Here is a 21,838-nt window from a genome sequence, read left to right as displayed (position 1 = left end):
AGATTGACTGTCAGAGACTGTTATTAAAAGCAAAGTCAGAGACACGCCCTCAGAACGTCCGATACAGTGATTGGCAAACATTGAGTCACCTCCGCACGTAAATTTAGGATATCACTTTAACAGTCCAATCACTAATGGGATCGTAGACCAGTCTGAGGGTTCCACAATTCCCCATTCAAACTATACCCAGGGCACTGGGGGAAATGTACGTTTTATTTCTTAGAAAGTGGCTGGCCTAGCTGCACAATTTGCAGATGATGGGTGGATCCAGTTTATTTGATCCTTTTATTTGTATTCAGGAAACTTGGGAGATTGAAAATAATTTTTTTATTGAGGGCTATAAAACCTTCTTCCTCCCGGCAGAGGGCTCGCCCGGTCAGTTGCCAGTCTTCTAACAGCCCAGGTAGTTTACCCCCCTCTGAATACCCAAAGTGGTTTGATGGGGAGTGCTCCCGGGCTCTCCGGCTCCTTAAGCAGTCACTGAAACAGACCCCATGTGATAGAATTTGGGTGGCAAGATGTTGTAGTAATTATAAGGGGGCCCTCAAGGAATGGAGGTGCTTGCTACAAAGACAAGCATGGGAAGAGCTATCGGAAGCAAGTGAACAGCGGGACTGCACTCTTTTTTGGCATACTATAAACAGCTCCTGCTTTTCAGAGCCATCAAGACCAGCCTTATGTCACCGTATCACCCCAGAACAATGGTATGCGCATTTTGAGGGAGTTTATAATTTGGACAAAGTGAGGGATCTACCAACAAATTTGAGCCCTGCCTCAGTGATACTCTCATTACCTTTCTTTCTGGATGAAGTGAGGGTGGGCATTGAGGGATTGTCCCGGAATAGGGCCCTAGTACCCGATGGGATCCCCCCCCGGATCTTTTCTGGGACAATATTGATGTATGGGCTCTGGTTTTTACCAGGGTGCTTAATGCTGCAGTAAGGGACGTGATGCCACCCTCATGGTCTACCACCATCATCGTACCGATTTTTAAGTAAGGGAGACCAGGACAACCCTCACTGTTACTGGCCTATATCCCTAATTGGCTCCACAGTCAAGGTTGTGGGTTGGGTTTTATTAGACAGACTCTCCGCCTGGGCTGAGACAAACCAAATCATCTTGGAGGTGCAATATGGTTTTCGCACAGGAAAATCAACTACAGAACAGTGCCTAAATCTTTATCTCTTAATTTTCAAATATACAATTGCCCAACCTGGAGCACTTTCTTAGGATTTATGGATCTCACCTCAGCATTTCACTGGGAGAACCGCAAGAAATTGTGGACCTTACTCTGTATTCTAGGGTCGAGTCATTGATCATAAATGTATTATTGACCCTTCATGCCCATACCACTGCTGTAGTTAGATATGCGCATGAACGGGATCTTACTGATTATTTTAATTGCACTGGGGGGAGTTTGCCAAGGGTGCCTATTAGCCCCTTTTTTATTTACAATAGATGTAAATGGCCTAGAATCCGCTTTGATATCATTACAGACTGACACCCCTAGGATAGGTAGGAGAGCAGTGCCAGTTCTGTTGTACACGGATGATGCCGTTCTGATGGCGCGTACACCCTTGGGCCTACAGACTTTGATAGATAGATTTGTCCATTTAATGAATGGGTTGGACTTGTCTCCTAATTTTCCTAAATCGTATGTTATGGAAACAGGCACTCGGGCGATTAGATCAAAGATCTTTAAGGTAGATACCCATAGCTAAGGTCCTGGCTTTTTCATACCTGAAAATCCTATTTGATGCAAAATTAAACTGGAAACATGTGGGAGGGGAAGCTAATGAATATGAAAAAATCAATGGGAGCTATCGCAAATTATGCCCATAGATTAGGAACCTGGTCACCATGGGTGGTTTTAAAGCTATACCAGTCTTTCTGCACTTCTAAGGTTTTGTATGGTAGCGAGGTCTGGGGGTACACAACGGTCAACAATCTACCGACTGCACAAAATAAATTTGAGACGAATCCTGAAGGTCCCCCAGGGTACTCCCTCATTTTCTGTACATGAAGAATTAGGTCTCAAGTATATAACTGACCTGGTGGCAGTTAAGCCTTTGTTGTGCTGTGTGAAGATCTAGTCTAGTGATGAGACAACTTTTAACCGCTCCGGTATTCTGGACTGCCTCTCACTAGACCATTCATTTAAAATCCCATGGTTACGGCATGTTAAGGGGACCCTCACTGCTCTAGGAAGAGCAGATATTTTCTTGAAATATGACACAGTGAAGCCCCGATATAAGAAAATAGTAAAAGAGCTGTTTTACAAATACGTCATGGCCTTCCGTGAGGGGAAAAAGCTCAGTAAACCCATGGTAAGAGAGCATGTTTTAGTTAAATCAGGCCAGGGTATGAAGAAATATCACTCTATTTTAACTAGTGCCCCAGACAGATTTTTAGTTTCCCATTTTAGATTCAATCAGCTCCACCATCTCTTGGCATCCCCGGCTGGCTTTGTTTCACATGTAGAGGATAGAGGTCCCTGTGGCTGCGATGATAGGTCTCCACAGGATACCCTACATTTTGTTCTGCAAATATTTTACTCGCCCATTAGGTTGTTTTTTAAACCCCTTATAAAAGACTTAAGATTTAGGCATGACCGTGTTGCTTTATTGTACCTACAGCTTCTGTCTAATGAGCACACACTTTTTTTGTAGTTACAAACTATTTGAGAGCAGCACCTAGATCCAGAAACTCCATGTGTGATTGACGGCAGGAAGGACCTTTGTGACCTTGCACAAACTTTTATATGAACTTTTAAATGAATTGTTGTTGTTTTATATTTAGCGTTTTTTTATCTTTTATGACTGTAATTGCCGCTGAATGAAGATTATAATTATTATACTCATTTGTTGGCCCATCAACGTTTAAAATCACATTAAAAGGAAAGACATGGATTTTCACTGACCCTGCTAATTCTTCTAACTGTTTGGACAATAAATCTGAATCTCAGATGGACATGGATTGCTTCCCGGGGAAGTCATCAGATTGAGGTTTGATATTTAGTGCTACTGCCTGATTTAAAGGTGTTTATGCTAGAGGGGGCGTGGCTTGCGCGCCGCTGGGAGATGGCGGTTCGCGCTTGAGCTCCGTGACAAACGGGGGCCGTTCGAGGATTTCTTGCTGCTTTGGAGTGCCTCATATCGGACTAAAACTGGTCACATGCTTCTGACGATGGGGTGGGCTGAGTGAGAGACTCTCTTGCTCTCTAACACTGCCGGTGGCTTTATTTATTACGTTTTATGGTGGCGCTCGTTGGCTTCACGAGCGGCCGCCATTTTGTTTTTCTTTTTTCATCGCTGAGGGAGGTGTTTATTCTCCACAACATGACATCGTTTTTCCTTTGAACTGACCAGAAGTGAGGATATACAGATGCTGGTGACTATCTCCTCAATTACAAAGTGTATTTTGTTTTTCTTTCTTTCCTCCTTTACATTGATGCCTATGGTGAGAGCTTTTTTGGGGTTTTCTACGTATACATCTCTTCAGGGCGCCTTCATTACCTTGGTATGGTATTTTTGTGAGGGAATTCTCTCTTTTGACATGTAAGCCCGCCATTATTATTATCCTGGATTTGGTGCTGGCAGTGTGCTTTCCAATTTTTGCGCATTTCTGGTTTGCATATTCTATACACTTGTTTCCTCTGGTTTTTCTTTTTTTTTTTCCTTCTTTTCATTTCTCTGAAGAGATATATTTTGCTCCTGCTGTGGCTGTGGGCTCTATGGCTGCGAATATGGGCTTGTCACCAAATGCTAAAGATGCTAAGGAATCTAAAGCTTCTCTTAAAAGGTCCAAACAAGTGTCTCCTTCACCTGAGGCTGTTCAAAAAGACACTAATTCCACTCTTGAGACTATTCTGACGCGCCTTAATGATGTTCATGCAATTGCGCAGTCTACCAAGACTAATACAGATTTGTTGCAAGTGGAGGTGTCAGCCATTAGGAATGATTTCAAGGCTTTGTCCCTTCGTGTTTCAGCCACAGAAACACGTATTAGTGGTGCAGAGGATGCTATCCAAAAGCAATCCAGGCCTCTTTGTCAGTTTGTGCGTTCTATGGCAGCATTGTGGAGGGATCTCACTGAACAAGAAGATCGTAATCGTAGATCCAATCTGTGCATTTTTGGTCTTCCGTAGGACGTTGAGAAAGACGCACCCTCTATGATTGATTTCTTATATAAATGGATTCCTTCTACACTGCAAATTTCATTCCAAAGAGACTTTGAGTTGGAACGGGCACACCGAGTTCCCACCTTTCGATCTAAATCGGCCACGCAACCAAGAGCGATAATTTTTAAGCCACTGCGCCCTCCTACTACGGAACAAATTCTGGCCCATATGCGGAAGGTTAAAGGTGTCTTATGGAATGGGCATCGTATTTCAATTTCTCAGGACTTTGCCAGAGACACGGTAATAAGGAGGAAATGCTTTCTTAATCTCCGGAATCGTCTCTCTGAGATGAATATTCCCTTCTCTTTTTCTGGTCCTTCAAAATTCCGCATTACCTTCAAAGGTCATTCCAGAATTTTTGATGAACCTGCTGACTTGGCCTTGTTTTTGGATAATCAGATGGAGCTACAAATGGATCTTCAAATGGAAGCCTCGCGCGATCCTGGGCTCTCTGGCACCTGATGTGGTTTCATTTAGCTGCAATGAGTCCTCTTTTTTCCGGATCTATTAAGCTTGTCTTTTTAGTTCTGTGTGGTGGTCTTATTGTCCACTGCTGTTGGCGTGCATTTGTTGTCTTTTCGTGTGTGGCTTGGTACGCTTTGTAAATTTGTGATGGGTTGTGTTCTTTTTTCCATTTCCATATCTATTCTACCTTCGTATCCTTGTGTTGTAGTGAACTACTATTTCCGGTATATCTACTTTTTGTATTCTCTATTATTTTGTGGTATTGTTTCTTTGTAGGTTGTCCTCACTCATGCTTGTGATTTCTTGTCCATTTCGGGTTTCGGATCTTTTTTACCTCACTTTATGACTTCTTTTAATTCCTTGGTAGTTTTGTGTAGACTTGCTCTTCCTTTCTCCCTGATTCCAATTAATGTTACTTCCATTAATGTATTTTTATTTGTTCTTTTCGCGTGGTGTTTTTCTGTTGTTGTTGTGTTTATTTGGAGAACGCCATTAATGATTATCTATATTGTTTGCTAGTATGTTATATAAATTGCTCATAGATATTTAGTACTTGCTATATATAGAGTTAATTTTAATTTTTGTACAGACATTTTTACATTTATTATATTGCTATATTATGGATTGGGTTGTTTACTCATTATTATTAACTACCTCTCGCTATTAGCTCTAACTTAACATATTTGTATTGCACTTTTATTGTCTCATGTTTTTACTTATATGGTTATAACTTTACGATATTCTTGCCTCTTTTGCGTTACATTAATATAATATGTTTTTTATATTTAAGCACAGTCAACTAGATGTCTATCTTTAGTGTTTACATATTTACATATATACTTGTTTCTTCTATTTATCTGCCATAGTGCTTCATAGTTTGTTATAATGATTCAGTTGTTTTATGCCTTTCTCTATTATGTCACATTTATTCTCTTCCTATTTTACCTTATAGCCTTCTTTTGAAATGTATTTCTTTCTCTTTATTCTCTACGGCTCTTCATGATGTCTGCTTCGATTTCGTTTCTATCTAATATTAGAGATAGTTATTAGCTTATGCCACCTTTTTATCATTGGCACATTCTTGTTGCCTTTATAGTATTATATAATGACTTGTTTCTAGAATACCATATTTAATTCCTGTTTATATTTCAGTTATTTCCTTTTCTTACATAAGTATATTTATTATATATTGTATTGGGGCCTTTATGCCGATTGCTTTTATTCCTCGTGATGGCCTCCTTGCTCATCTTCCCATGTCCCCCTAGTATGAATTTGGTCTCTTTCAGACCGTTCTTGTTGTTTCTTCTCTTTCTTTTTCTTTATACTTTCTTTCTTTCCTTTTCCTCTTCTTTCTCCTTTTCTCTTTGGATTTCCTATTTGGACTCTTCCTGTTTCGTGTTGTTGGCTAGTATGTGGGGGTGCATTTCTGTGGTTATTGTATATCCTCTATCATTTATGTTGCTTCTTTTTTCCCTATTAGTAGTTTTATGACTGGATTGAATATACTTTCCCTTAATGTGAAAGGGTTAAATCACCCAGTTAAAAGGTCAAAGATATTAGACTACTGCAAATCTCTTTCTTAGGATCTAGTCCTTTTTCAAGAGACGAAGGTCTCTGCCAGAGAGGTGCTATTTCTGAAGAAAGATTGGGTTTCGGAGGTTGCTTGTTCAGATGCTTGCGGCAAAAGAAATGGGGTAATCACTTTAGTTTCTAAACATTCTGGTTTGTCTATTGTTTCCTCTGAATGTGATACTGAGGGTCGTTGGTTATTATCCAAGTTGACTGATGGCAATGTTGATCTTTTTGTCATGAATATTTATGCCCCTAACACGGACGATCCGTCTTTTTGGAAAGTAATCACCAAAAAGCTAAATGACACACCTCATTCTGGTAATCTTATTGTAGGTGGAGACTTTAATTTACCAATGGATCCCATCCTTGATTGGAATTCTGCCTTTAACTTTCGTCCCCCTAAATCACATAAACAAATGATTAATATGTGCTCTCTTATTAATCTTCAGGATGTCTGGCGTCTTCATAATCCCACTGGTAGTGATTTCTCATTTTTCTCTTCCCCCATTCGTCGTTTTCACGCATTGATTATCTTTTGGTTCATTCATCTCTTGTTCAATCTTCCTCATCTCCGCTTATTCATCCTATTTTGATTTCAAACCATGCCGCGGTGACTTTCACACTTTTGTCTTTTGCCCCTAGAGCGAGATCTCGATCTTGGAGACTAAACACAGAAGTCTTATATGATGAATCCCAGGTTCGAGAGTTTTCTAATGAGATTGAGACGTTTTTTCTTGAGAATATTGGTTCAGTTGATTCCCCTGTTGTTCTTTGGGACTCTTTTAAATGCACTTTCCGTGGCCAGATCATCAAGTGTATGTCAAGGAGGAATGCTGCTATTAGGAAAGAACTCTCGGATTTAGCAGCTGAGATTAAAACCCAAGAATCTCTTTTTCGACAATCTAAAGATAAATCTTGTTTGCAATCTATTAAAAATTTAAAATATACATACAATACTATAGTCACTAAAAGAGCTCATATTGGTCTTCAGGCTCAGAAATCTAAGAAGTTGCTGTTAAAAAACCGTGCTGGTAAGCTGCTTGCGGCCACATTAAAATTACAGGAATCCTCGTATAAATCTTCCCAAATCTCTTCTATCACTGATCGTCTTGGTAAGAAAAAATTTCAGACTACAGAAATTCTGGAGGTCTTTCGAGATTTTTATAATAATTTATATACCCCCTCTAATCAATCTTCTTTTGAACAGTGCCAAGAGTTCTTAAAGACACTTCCTGTGAAAACTGTTTCAGAGGAAGATAATAATTCTTTGAATGGCCCGATTACCCCTGACGAAATTATTTCTGCAATTCAAGCTACTCGCTCTGGTAAGGCTCCTGGTCCTGATGGATATCCTATTTTGTTTAATAAAACCTTTTTATCTGTGATTGTGCCGCATCTTCAATCCGTCTTTGATGCTTTTATTAAAGATGGTTCTGTGTCTGGTTCTGCTGCTGATGCCACTATTGTGGTGATCCCCAAAGAAGGGAAAGATCATTCTGACCCTAAGAATTTTCGCCCTATTTCCCTTCTTAACATGGAAGCTAAGATTTTTGCTAAAATCTTGGCTAAACGCTTAGAATCATTTATTCCTCAATTGGTTCATCCTTCCCAAACTGGGTTTGTAAAAGGTCGTCTTGCACGTGATAATATCCGTACTTTTTGTCACATTCTCGGTTCAGCCAAGCGATCCAATCTTCCGGCGGCGGCCTTGGCCCTTGATGCTGAAAAGGCCTTTGATAAGGTCTCTTGGCCTTTTCTTCGTGCTGTTTTATGTGCGCATAGTCTTGGTGATTCCTTTATCCGTATGGTTATGTCTCTTTATTCCCGTCCTAGAGCTAACATATGAGTGAATGGAGCTACGTCGTCTTTTTTTAATCTTCGCCAAGGTACTAGGCAAGGATGTCCCCTGTCTCCTCTTTTATTTTTGTTATCTATTGATCCTCTTCTCAGAATGATTGATTTACATCCAGACATTAAGGGGTTCTCTTTTGGGTCTCATCAGATAAAAACAGCTGCCTATGCGGACGATGTTCCTATTTTCTCTGAGGATATTGCACTGGCCATCCCTGCTATTTTTGACATGATTTCTCTTTTCTCAAAGGTTTCAGGATATACTCTGAACAAAGATAAGACAGAGATGTTCCCCTTAAATGCTTATTGTTTTTCTTCTCATATGGGTTCAGCGGGTTTCAAATGGCAATCTAAACAACTAAAATATCTGGGTATTTATTTTTGTTCCACCCTTTATGCTACGGCTTCTTATAATGAATCTCAAACTATTCTTAAGGTGCGACGTCTTTTAGAAACTTGGTCTCCGAAACATATTTCATGATGGGGTCGACTACAGACTCTTAAAATGATGATAACACCTATTATTAATTTTGTTTCCTCTATGCTTCCGGTAAAGCTCTCTGATTCCTTTTTTCATGAGCTGGACATACTTACTTCCAAATTTTTATGGAATGGTAAAAGAGCTAGAATTGCTTATAAATTCTTACGTAAATCTTTTGATATGGGAGGTTGTAATCTTCCTGATTGGGGGAAATATCAAACTGCTTTCCTGGCGTCTCAGGGTGCTCTTTGGTTTTCTTCTCCCTCTACTCATGTTCCATCTTGGTTGCTAATAGAACAAGAACTGGCCTCTCCGCTGCCGACGGCTTCTTTTTTAACCACGAGTACCCTTTCTATTCCATTCTCTCGATCTATTATTTTAGACACTATTGCTGCGGTTCGCAAGGTTGATAAGAAGGTGGCAACTCCACTGCATAAAACTAGATGGTCGTCTATTTGGCGGAATTCTAAAATCAAAATTAATATTGAACCTCAGTTGATGTCTTATTGGGCTGGGAAAGGTATCTCACTTGTTAAACATCTCTATGACTCCAATAATGATCCTATCCCTTTCTCTTCCCTAGCTCTACAGTTTTCTTTATCTAACTTAGACTTTTACACCTTTCTTAAGATAAAGGTAGCACTTGCTAAAATAATTTTTCATCCCTCGTCCCCTACGATTACGCTTTTTCAATTATGGATCAAGACTGGTCATTTTGCGTCCAGAATTTATAAATTCTTATCGTCCTCTACACCTCTTTCCCAAACGGTCGCACAGCAAAAATGGCTACGTCATTTTGATCATAGTGTTACCGATCATATCTCTTCAGAAACGTGGCAAGACATTGGTAAACTTTCTCTTCGTTGCAAAATTGCCCCCTCTTTAATGCAGTCTAAGTTTTTTTCTATTAATCTTCTTCATTGGACTCCCACTCGTTTGTCTGCGTTGAATCTCAAAGATAATAATATATGTTGGAGTTGTAGGCTGTTACCAGGTGACTTTCAGCATATGTTCTTTGATTGCTCCCTTCTCCAACCCTTTTGGAACTTGATACACAAACACCTCATGATTATATTTAATATTGAGTTTCAACTCTCCTTTCCATTAATTATATTAGGTCCGCTGGCGGCTCCGACCCCTCTGCCTCTAGACTCCATGGAATTACAATTGTTGGATCTGTTATTGACTGTTGCAGTCAAAGTTATTCTCATGGAGTGGAAATCTTTTTCTTCTGTTTCTTATCATACTTGGTGGGCTTGGGTTTCCTTTTTACGAAGTGCTCATACGTCAGTTGATCATGCTCATCTTTCTCCTTCTATATATGCTGGTGTTTGGAAAGCTTTAGATACGTATATGGTCTTGGCCTCGGAGGGGTTGGTGGATCAATATCCTTTTGATTTGCCTGGTTAAGGATGTCTGGTTACTGTTGTCTTGTGGGTCGGATGAATTCTTTGGAAATCCTCTCCTCTTCTTTCACTGTTATTTGTCTTTCTCTTTTTTTTTTTTCATCTCTTTCCTACTTTCTCCGTCTTTTCTTCCTTCCTTTCTTTCTTCCTCTTATCCCTATCGTATTATCTGATGGTGATACTCTTGATGATTACTTCTGCAGGTTATCAATTATTTCATCCTTAATGAATTTATTTATATGATATCTGCAGAATAATGATTGTTAATGGTATGTTTTTTCTTATTTAATTTCATTCTATTATATTGTTTATCCTTGTCTGATATCAATTGTATCACTTTTGCTTGTATCTTATGTCCTTATTTGCTCTTTTTAAAATAATAAAATTCTTTTGAAATTAAAAAAAAGGTGTTTATGCTAGTTTTGACTTGTCCCCCACTGACAACAGACTGAACCAAACGTGGACCATGTTTATTTATTACACTACTTTGCCATATTGCTGTAAATGCTATTTGGTGAGCAGATGTAGCTTCTTGGTTACTCAAAATTTACAAATCAATATGTTAAATGAACCCACTTGTTGCTCTAGGTAGGTTTGTGAATTGACCTCCAAAAATTGGACTGAACATTTTCCGTCTTTATATGGTACGCTACTCTCTTTGTAGCAATATAAATGTTATGGGGCTAACAACTGTAGCTCCTTGGCCAACTAGGATGTTTTGCTATTTATCTCCACTCAGATTCTTTGATATACATAGAAAGCCACCGCCTTATTCAAATGTGTTCACGTGTTTTCCCCCAGTTGGGAACAACTTGGTTCGAGCATTAACACTGTTCGTCTGTTATGCTAACCCACTATAGTTCTGCAAACTGTGTGATGAAGGTCTACAGCTCCCTTATTATCTGCATTGTTATAATATCTAACTCCACACGTCTTTACACAGTTGTGCCACTGGCTACTATATGCTCACCGCTGTCCGACACTTTTTTGCATCTACACAAAACTGCCATATCCACTGCTCACTCTTCAGACCACTTGCAGGTGGTTTTCTCACTTAATGCCAAGTGCCGCCATACTTCCAATTACTGCTACACGTTCGATTCTACTATGCTCCCAATTCACTCAGCCTCACAGTCGTGCACTATTCACAGCCCACTCCCCCGGTTACAATTGGGCAATCTTTACCACTCCGAGTGGCCACCATGCTTATTAGACTGACACTTACTTCTAATTGCCTCATGCACTGGAAGCCTGCTCCTCTGGCCTGTCCCCAGTACAGTCTCCTTTTGTACCTCATCTCTTACAGACTCCACCTAGTGGGATGGGAGGCAAGGTCCCCTGTTAGAGTCCCACAGCTTCCCACTGCTATGTATCTCTGTTTTTCTTCTCTCTTTTGCTTTGTCAGACTGTTCTCTCTCCCCCTTCCAATCCAGTGAAATACCTAATCATGCACAGTCTACTTCTAACACTGAGACGGCCTCTTAGACCTAGCTCATACCAAAGTTTCACAGTTGGCACCAATGTTGTCACTGAGCATAATTTCCCTTAACACCAAAGGGTTGAATTAGGCAGTCGAAAGGATCAAACATCAAACTACTATAATGACTTGAAAGGTGATGTAGTCTTCTTACAGGAAACCAAGATTCGTTTCAGAGAACATTTATCCTTGAGAAAGGGATGGGTTGCTAAGGCAATCTCCTCAGAAGCATGTGGAAAAAAAATGGGGTTCTTACCTTAATTTTTAAAAGGCCTGGGCTATCTATTTTCTTATCAGAACATGACATGGAGGGCAGATGGCTGCTTACCAGATTCAAAAATTAGGATAATGACCTCTATGCAGTGAACATATATGCCCCTAATGTGGGCGACCCACGATTGTGGTGCACTCTAAACAAGAAATTATTGTTTATGCCGAACGACTCTCAATCTTTGGGGGTGATTTCAATCTCCTAATGGACACTATACTGGACCATCTCTCTTCATTAACCCCTTCCGTGCTCATGACGAGCTCAGCTCATCATGAGTCACAGTGGATCTGTGCTCATGACGAGCTGAGCTCGTCATAACGTCCGCGGCCCGCCCACGCGCTATTAATTCCCAACCAGTGCGGGAGAATTAATCAGTGGGTGGGGTCGTGACAAGCTCAGCTCATCATGAGCACAGCTCCACAGTGAGTCATGACGAGCTCAGCAGCCCCCCCCTGCACCGTGGGGGAATTACCCCCACAGGGAAGGGGTTAAATTTAGCACATAAACAAATTCTTAACCTATGTTCCACTCATGTGCTCTCTGATGTCTGGAGAATTCATAACCCCACTGGAAGTGATTTCACATTTTTCTCCCCACCCCACTCAAGCTATTCATGCATTGACTACCTATTAGTAGATACCTCCCTACCACAAGCTACCACAGATGCCATAATCCACCCTATAGTCATTTCAGACCATGCAGCTATATCTATATCTATTCTTAATTCATCCACTAGGGAGAACAAATTAATATGGCGAATGTACTCTGAGATTCTAGGTAAGAAATCGGATGTACAGTCCTTGGAGAAAGAAATGTAATTATTCTTTGCAGAGAGCCCTAACTCCATCACTTCCCCGGTAATCCCTTGGGAAGCATTTAAACGCTCCAGAAGAGGTCAAATCATGAAACGCATGCCCAAAAATATAGGGACATTAAAGAATCCTTACAACACTTAGCCTCAGCAATAAAGAGGAAGGAGGTCACCTTTCGACACTCCAAGGATACTCACAATTTTAATGAAATTAGGCAACTGAAATACAACTACAACACTTTAATCAGCAAGTGGGTATACCCATGGGTACAGGCGTCTAAGAGGTTGCTATACCTTAACCGAGCTGGGAAGGCTCTGGCAGCCACCCTCAAATGTAAGAAACTCCGTACCCAAATCTCCGACGTCAAAGCTCCAAATGTCTCACAGAAAACCAAAACCGTATATATACTGGAAGTCTTTAAGAACTTCTGTGCAGCCATATTCCGTCCACAGACCGATATTAACACGGAAAACTGTCTAGCATTCCTAAATAGTTTGCAGATAGAAACAAATTTGGATACTGTGAAGGATAGATTAAGTAAACCACTAGAAACTGAGGAAATTGAGAAAGCATTAAAAATGTATCCGTTCTGGCAGAGCTCCATGCCCAGGCAGCTTCCCCATAACATTCTATACATTTTTTTACAAAATCCATTTTGAAACCTCTGAAGGACACCCTGGAACTTTTTGCACTACTGAGTAAGGTGCCAGGAACTGCAACGGAGACCACTATCGTAGTGATCCCCAAAGAAGGTAAAGATCACACTTAACCCTTTCGCTGCGGCGGGAATTCCGCTGCAGCGATGGGGGGGGTTTGGGGGCAGCGCGGTGGCGCGGTGCTCATGACGGAACCACTCCGTCATGAGCCACGGTTGAGCTGTGCTCATGACGGAGTGGTTCCGTCATGACTCCGCCCACTGCGCTAATCGCCCGCACAGGTGGGGAATTAGCGCCGCGTGGGCGGCGCGGCCGCCAACGGCCGCAGCATGACGGAACCACTCCGTCATGAGCACACGGCGACCGTGGCTCATGACGGAATGGTTCCGTCATGAGCAGGGGAGGGGTTAAAACAAGGCCAATATCCCTCCTAAACATGGAGGCCAAAATCTATGCAAAGGTCCTGGCCAAAAGACTAGGACCATTCATTCCTAAGCTTATATACAACACTCAAACAGGGTTAGTTAAAGCGGGATTAGCCAAGACAATATACGCACTTTCTGTCACATTGTAGATAAAGAGTAACTATTTTTACATCCAGCGGCTGCAATAGCCCTTGACGCGAAAAAGTCCTTTGATAAGGTCTCATGGCCATTACTGGAATCGGTAACACATAAGTTAGGTGTGCCATTTATAAAAATGACTATGGCGTTGTATGCTGATCCTATGGCGCACTCTCCGCTCGCTTCAGCCTACATCAAGGTACACAGCAGGGTTGCCCCCTGTCACCACTACTCTTCCTATTAAACATTGACCCATTATTGCACATACTAAATAACTTTTCAGACATTAAAAGGTTTCATTTTGGTATGACATCATCTAAAACCGCTGCATTTGCAGAAGATATCCTTATATTCTTCGAAATTTTGGAAGCGATAATGGTGATCCCTAATGTAATTCACAAGTTCTCCTTGGTCTCTGGGTACACCTCAAACAAAGAAAAGACTGAGGTTCTACCCTTCAACCCACATTGCTGATCTACCCGCCTTGAGGATTCCGGACTCAAATGGCAACCTAAATTAATCAAATATCTTGGTTTATGGTTTACCAGCGATTTAACCGAATCTCTGCAACATAATTAAACCCAAACTATATAAAGTCAAAGAGCTCCTCTCCTCCTGGGCCCCGAAACGCATATCATGGTGGGGTAGACTTGAAACCCTCAAAATGATGATTACACTAATGGTCAACATTGTCACATCTATGCTTCCTGTTAGACCCGGGATCCCTGGTTGGCTGAGGTAGGTACCTTAGGCCAAGTAGGGACCTTCCATCAGGGAAAGCAAGGCTACCTTCTGAGATAGCCCCGCTCACCCCCTTGGTAGCTTGGCACGAGCAGCTAGGCTTATCTTCAAGGCAACTGTATAAAGTATTTGCAACCACGCTCACAACAACCCAATGATGACCCACAAATAAACTCCACACGAGTTTTATAAAAATGAGTATAAACTTTATATAAAAAGATATACAATAAGACCACACGATATAAATCCAGCATATTAGTTTGTGTACTATTTCTCCTGGCCGGTTGTTAGGCCAGCCAGCCCTTGTAAGTTCTGGTGGTATTAATGAGCACTTCTAAACATTCTCCTGTAATCGTAATATCATGTTATACAGTTCGTAATGCTAGAATCAGGCACTTTTGCAATGTAAAAATACTGTAACGCAGCAATCAGACACTCAGCAATATAAAAAGAATGCAATGCGTAACGCAACAATCAGGCACTTTGCAAGGTAAAAATAATGCAATGCGTAATACAACTACCAGGTACGTTGTTATGCAGAAATAAGGCAATGCGTAATACACTACTCAGGTAATTGGTTATGCAGAAACAATGCAATGCGTCATAAGACAATCAGGTAGTTTGTTATGCAGAAATAATGCCATGCGTCATACACTAATCAGGTACTCCGTTATGCAGAAATGATGCAATGTGAAATTCGACAGTCTGGTACTCCGTTATGCTGAAATGGAATAATGAGTAATACACTCAGGCACCGATCACTGTGCCTTAGGCGGTCTCTCCGCCTCTCTTTCTGACTTGCAGTCAGCCTCTCAACAGTTGCCCCCAACATGGGAACGGAGTAATCAAAAAGTGTAGCTCTGCACTCCGGCCCCTGTACTGCCACTCCCTTGGCAATACAGGCCGCGATACGAGCCGAAGCAGAGGCTCGCGCTGCCGGAACGAGAGAGAGGCCGAGAGCGTCTCCTTCCCAGCCCGCACCCCGCCCCAGGAGTCAACACACGTTACCTGGGTGGTGCAAACTCACTCTCCTCTCCTCGTCCAGCGGCTGGGCCTCCAATGCAATCTTTGTGAATTGGCAACGGCGGGCTCGGGCCGGCGGCTCAGCTCCTCCGGGGCTGCCGGTCCGGCCGCTACAGTTACGAAGATCTCAGTCTGCAACAGGGCACACGCACACAGCGTCACTGAGACTTCCTTGAGCTTTGGGTGCACGATCACTGAGCACTCCACACGAAGGTCTCAGGCTGCACGAAGATCACGTGCACAGCGTCGCTGAGACTCACTTTAACTCCGGTGCATACGATAACTGGGCAAATCTTCACAAAGGTCTCACGGTGCACAATGCACATGCAGACAACGTCGATGAGACTCATTTGGACTCCAGTGCACACAATAACAAGGCAAATCCTCACAAAGGTTACACGGTGCACACGCACACAGCGTCGATGAGACTTACTTGAATTCCGGTGCACACGATAACTGGACAATCCTCACAAAGGGGTTCAGGTTGAAAAAAGCACACACACACACCGCGTCACTGATTCTTGCTTGGACTCCAGGTGCCCACGATCACAGGGCACACCTTATGAGGGTCTCAGGCTGCAACAGGCACGCACATACAGCACCTCTGAGACTCTCATGGAAACTTTTGTGTTCCTTTGTTTCCGCAACAAGGAGCCAGCTTCCCTTGGGCCCTTGGGGATAAGTTACTTCATAACACAGTGCACAACCAAGTCCTTTCAAGCAGGGGGACACAGCACACAGCAAAGTCCCTTTCGCCTTTCTTTGGTTAAAACAGCAAACTACAGGCCAGCCCCACAGCAAGGGTCAGTCCTATCCTTCAGTCTCTTCAGTTGTTTCTTCCTTGGCAAAGGTCCTCTTGACCACGAAGTAGCTCCAGTCTTGTTCACACTTGATCAAGCCATTCTCCAAACTTCAGGGGCTCCAGCCCTCATAGTTATACCCCTCAATGACTTTGAAGTCTTTGTGTTCAGGGGACACTGACCCCTGTTCAAACCAGTTCTGGGTGTCTCCCTGCCAGTGACACCTTCTTCCTTTGATTAGTGGGGGTCTGGATTCTCAATCACTCAGCAGGATATGGGACAATTGTTTTATACCATTAACCCAGGCCTCTTCACCTCTAGTGGCTTCTCCTCCCCCCTACACTCCAGATGCAGGTCAGCCTGTTGCTGTCTCACCTCCTCCCCTGTGTCAAGACATTCCCCAGATTCTATCACTTTCAAATCCAGACAGTCAATCCACAGCCAGGCAGAGACGCACAAATGTCAGAGCACAAAAACTCAGCCACTTCTAAAAGAGAGGCTTCTAAACACACAATGCAAAAACCACCTTCGTAAAAAGATGTTATTACATTGTTAGTTCAGGCATACTAAACTTCACTTTTCTATCTTAATCCTTTGGGAAGATAGGCTGGAAAACATATTACACAGCCTCCCCATTCTGTCCGATGGGCAAGAAGGCCTTTGCATAGTGAAAAACGAAATGGAGATTATTTCACTGTCCGTAAATGGCACACACCTGAGTACATGTCCTACCTTTCACATGCACTGCACCCTGCCCAGGGGGTACCCTGGACTTACCATAGGGGTGTCTGATGTGCAAAGAAAGGGAAGGGTAAGGTCTGGCATGTGAGTGCACTTGTCAGAACAACATGGCAGTTTAACAAACTGCGCGCAGGCACTGCAATGGCAGGCCTGAGTCCCCTTTTAAGGCTGCCTGTGGGGGTGGCACAAATAGTGCTGCAGGCCCACTAGTAGCACTTGCATTACCAGCCCTGGCAAACATAGTGCACTTTACTAGGGACTTTACTAGCAAGGTAAACATACCAATCATGGACAACCAATTACCATTACACTTTATAAAGGGAGCACTTGCACTTTGACACTGATCAGCAGTGGCAAAGTGTCCAAAGCGTCTAATTTGGCAACACCATGTCATAAAAAAGGTCTAGGGGGAAAGCCAAAAGTTTAGGGACTTTAGCCAAAAAGGTCCAAGTCCTACACTTCCCATTGGATTATCACCTACCTTCTTTAAAACTATTGACAAATTAACTTCAATATTGCTGTGCTATTGGAGTAGACTTTTCACAAGACAGCTGCAAATTACCGAACTGGAACCACTATTGCCCACTGGCTGCTATCTGACACAATTTCCCTCGCTGGCTAGATATAGAATGCACACTTTGCGACTCCCTACCACATCGCTTCCTCCATCATCATGTCAGTACACACGGTAACACATTCTCAGCAAATACTTATAGATACTGTCAAAGTGCTGGAACTATTGGATAACCTCATGCCAAATTCCATTTCTAACTCAGTGTTAACTTCCTTATGGCATAAGCAAAAAATTATAGCAGAAGCGATCACTAACCTGGAACCATCATGGGCTAGCAAAGGTCTAGAGCTAATCAAAGACCTGAATTATGATAACACCACTCCCCGCTCTTTTGCAGAACTCCAATATATATTTGACGTGACCAATCTCGACTTTTATGCTTTTCTGAAACTTAAAACGAAATTATCTCAATTAGGCACATTTGACCACCCTCCCATTGTCTCACACCTGGTGGCATGGCACTCAGCGGATATATGGCATCAAAAATATACAAAGTGCCAACCAGCCCCACCCCAGCTTCACCAACACCATTGTAAGTGAAATGGAAGAAACAATTAGAAACCCTGCAAATAGATTCTCCTTCAGAAGAAAACTGTACAAATAAGGTTGTCCACTCACTCACACAATCAATTGTTTGTACTATAAACCTACTTCACTGGACACCGATCAAATTACATAAATTAAAATTGCGTGATAATGATAGGTGTTGGAATTGCAATAAGTCCCCAGGGACAGCAGAATATATTCTTTAGTTGCACCCACCTTAGCTCATTTTGGTCAATGATTGAAGACCAGCTATCAAAGATATTTAAAACAAAGATTATCTTAAATTTTCCGAGGGTTGTTCTAGGCCCGTGGGCCTCACCGATCACTTTGCATCGTAACACCCATGACATGGCACTCCTTGATCGCCTCCTAACCATTGCCATCAATATTATCCTCACAGATAGGAAATCATTCAATACCATATCCTATCACACTTGATGAGCATGGATCATATCCCTCAGAAGTGTTCACAACTCCCAGGAGGCTCTTCCAGGTAACCCCAAGATATCAGAAAATATGGCATACATTAGATAAATTTACGGAACACAGCAATATTTCTCATCAACCCTGACCATGTCTCAGTCAATTGCAACAAACACAGTGTTTACCGAGGCTATCTTTACTTAACAATCACTGGATCTGCCCTACATGTTTCCTTTTCGCTCCATTATGTTTGTCTTGCGATATATGAGTGGAATTGGAATAAACGCTAATAAAAAACTATATGTGAAGGTTTTTGGGTAATAGTTTTGGGTCACTGCTTTTACCCAATTGTTGTCTCATTGGCAATTTTTTTTTTCCTCCTTGATGCTCGAGTGCTGATTAACTTATGATCTGATAGGCGCAACTACGGTGTTATTATGTACAGACATAATCTCCTTTAATTGTAATGAGCTTTAATGGGTGAAGTGTCGCCTCAAATTGATTCTTATATTTTTGTCTTTGTTAATGTATGTTACAATAAAACTCAATAAAGACTTTAAGAAAAAAAAATATTTCAACGCCTGATTAAGCGAAATTTAGTACATTTAGCTTGCAGCCGTTCTGTGCACAATTGCTAACAATAATTTTGAATGTAAAAATAAACTGTGTTAAGTTCCCTAAAAATACTCAGAAATGTATATTCAAACAAATTTCTCTTGGTGTCACACAAGTCCGTAATAAAATGTGAGACTCCTATTTCATGTACTCCAAAAGTGACTGCTGTTCCTAAACACTGGAACTAGCTTTGATGTGTCTTTTTTTTCGTGTCACAGGGATGGAGGTTTAAAAAGAGACAAGGTGAAGGATTCGTTCAAGGAGGAACAGCAAAAGAACTACAGTAAGATGATTGGAGGGAATGAATCGATGGATACAATGGCAGATGAGTCAGAATCACCATCGTAAAAGAAGAAGGCTGATCTCTTTCGCGACAAGTTCCATCGACTGGGTTTTTCATTTTGCTAGCGCATGGTTATGATACCAAAGAGTTTGGGACTTTACAAAACCTACTATCTGTTCTTTGATGTAGTTGTCAATGCTGCACGCTTCCGGTCATTCTGAAATGTTGTCAACCCTCCTTGTTTCCTTATCACCCTCCTGCATTCCCCTTCTGTCTTTTTCATGCTTGTCCTTTCAGTTCTGTTTTCTTACAGTTGCCCTTATAAATTGCTGACGCAACTGTTTGGATGCGACATGATTGGTATTATTGCTTGCATCCGCGAAAACGCACTACCTATATCCTTGGGAATTTGACTGTTGCAGCAGAGCAGCACTGGTTCAACAGCATGAGCCAAGGAAGATAGCCTGTGCAAAGACTGAACAACTCAGATGACTATTGATAATGTGTCCACCATCTTCTGCTGCTCTGCTTTTTACTCATGACAATTTTTGAACATGTTCTGCAGCAGACATATGTGGTGCAGGAAACCCTTTTGGAATCTACTCCATAGTTTAAAGTAGTATGGAAACCTTAATATGTGAAAGCATTGGTTAAACTTTAAATAAAGTCTCTTCAAGATGCAGTATAGTGAAATCTTGGTTTGAGGAATGCTAATGGTATTCAAGGGTCCTGTGTTACTGCTAAGGACCTAACACAGAGTTCATAATTCCAAGAATGGCCGACTGGGAAGCAATCTTGCCCAAAAGACAGTATTGCTGCAGACTAAGGTGACCATCCAATATACACTCCCCGTCACATTGACAAAAATCTGGCTTAACGTACTGTCTGTTGAATAATTACTATTTTCTGTAGTACTCGCACTTTTCAAACTCCTTTTGCCAAAGAGCACATTAAAGATGACTATCTCAAGTCTGTCGACCCTCCTTGTTTAAAATCCACTCTTTTCCTTTCAGACCAAAAAGTTCTAGAAAGTGTACTTCGGACCTTCCTGATTGTGGCTCCACAGTCTAAACCGACTTGCAGTCAAAGTGAGGAGTGGATCGTTTCCCTCTGACCGAGAATTAATGTCACTCAGCAGTAAAATGGTTTCTCAGAAAATGTAGGCCACAACCTAGCTTTTTAGCTAAATGTGCAGGGTTAAAGGTTCTCTGTTGTAAGACTACCTCTGAATCTATTTGCAACACTCTGGTTTGTGGTACCTATTGTAACAGCATCAATACGTGGTGAGCATGTTTTGCCCACTCGAGATGTATAGCTGGAGAAGAAGGTGTAATTAATGCATGTGCGTGTGCGTCAGTTGCGCAATTTGTGCATTGAATCAAATGATGATTTTTTTGTATATTGAATGTGTTTGGCGCTCTTTCGCTGATTGTACAGCTGCTTTCTGCTTCACTTCCTCCCAATTTTATGTGAACAAAGTTTGATTGCATTCACAAATTTTAAGATGTTCTTCTGAAAAGGATTTGACATTGCATCTTTATAACTCTGAAGCAGTGTCCAGGTACTGCCAACCTTGTGTGCATGATGGGGTTACCGATAACTTGATAAATTACCTCTGCAAGAGTTACTTCAAATGCAGCTTGTCGTGTGATTGCTAGATCTGGTGTACTGCAACACCATTCTGTTGGCCTCTGCCTTCTAATAATTTATTTTTAGGGGGCTATTTGACATACCTAATGCACTGCTGCAAAATACCTTTTTCACAGTTTGCTGTGAGGATGGTTTGTGTCACAATTTTCATTTGGTGTCTTCCTGTACCTTTTTTGCACCACCATCTTTGTATAGGAGGTTCCGTTGTGTGGTCCATACACACATCTATGTATATATACTGTTTGGGCTGTGCATTAGCGTGAATGTGCCAAATGACGAAAATAATAAAAAATGCACTTTAAAGTAACACATACACAAACGTGGGAGCTGTTATTATTCAAATCGTGTTTTTCCTCCAGTGACGCATGTAGCAAATAAAGGGGAAAGAATGAAACTTTCTGTTGCACAGTAACCATCAGGTCGTAGTATCTTTCATCTGCCTCTATGAAAGTTATGAACGTGAAATCCGTAGCTATATATGCTTTTGGAGGTCCATTCCCTGCCTGCACAATCAGCCAACTCCTTGCGTTAGCCACACTACTACAGATGTTTCAAAATGTAGGAAACCCATCATTTCGATTCATTTACAACCCGTTTCATCCTGGACTCTTTCTGTAGTAAAATAAGTGATCTAGCCAGAAATGTTTCTTAATGTTATCCCAGCAGCTGGTTTATGCCAGCATTCCATATGGGGACACCTATAGCAAA

General features: G+C 41.7%; 1 protein-coding gene across 1 annotated transcript in view; it reads left to right on the top strand.

Moving 5' to 3' along the window:
- Positions 1-21,443, top strand: part of GPAT3 (glycerol-3-phosphate acyltransferase 3) — a 395,920-nt gene extending 374,477 nt beyond the window's left edge. The window contains exon 12 of the mRNA XM_085636576.1: positions 19,416-21,443. Within this exon, the coding sequence (XP_085492702.1) occupies positions 19,416-19,545 (130 nt within the window). The 3' untranslated portion in view covers positions 19,546-21,443. The remainder of the gene's footprint in view (positions 1-19,415) is intronic.
- Positions 21,444-21,838: the final 395 nt, after the last annotated feature.

The sequence above is a fragment of the Triturus cristatus genome, chromosome 2_1, assembly GCF_964204655.1.
Source record: "Triturus cristatus chromosome 2_1, aTriCri1.1, whole genome shotgun sequence".
NCBI lineage: Eukaryota > Metazoa > Chordata > Amphibia > Caudata > Salamandridae > Triturus > Triturus cristatus.
The sequence above is the reverse complement of the archived record's forward strand: the minus strand, read 5'-3'. Positions and strand labels throughout refer to the sequence as shown.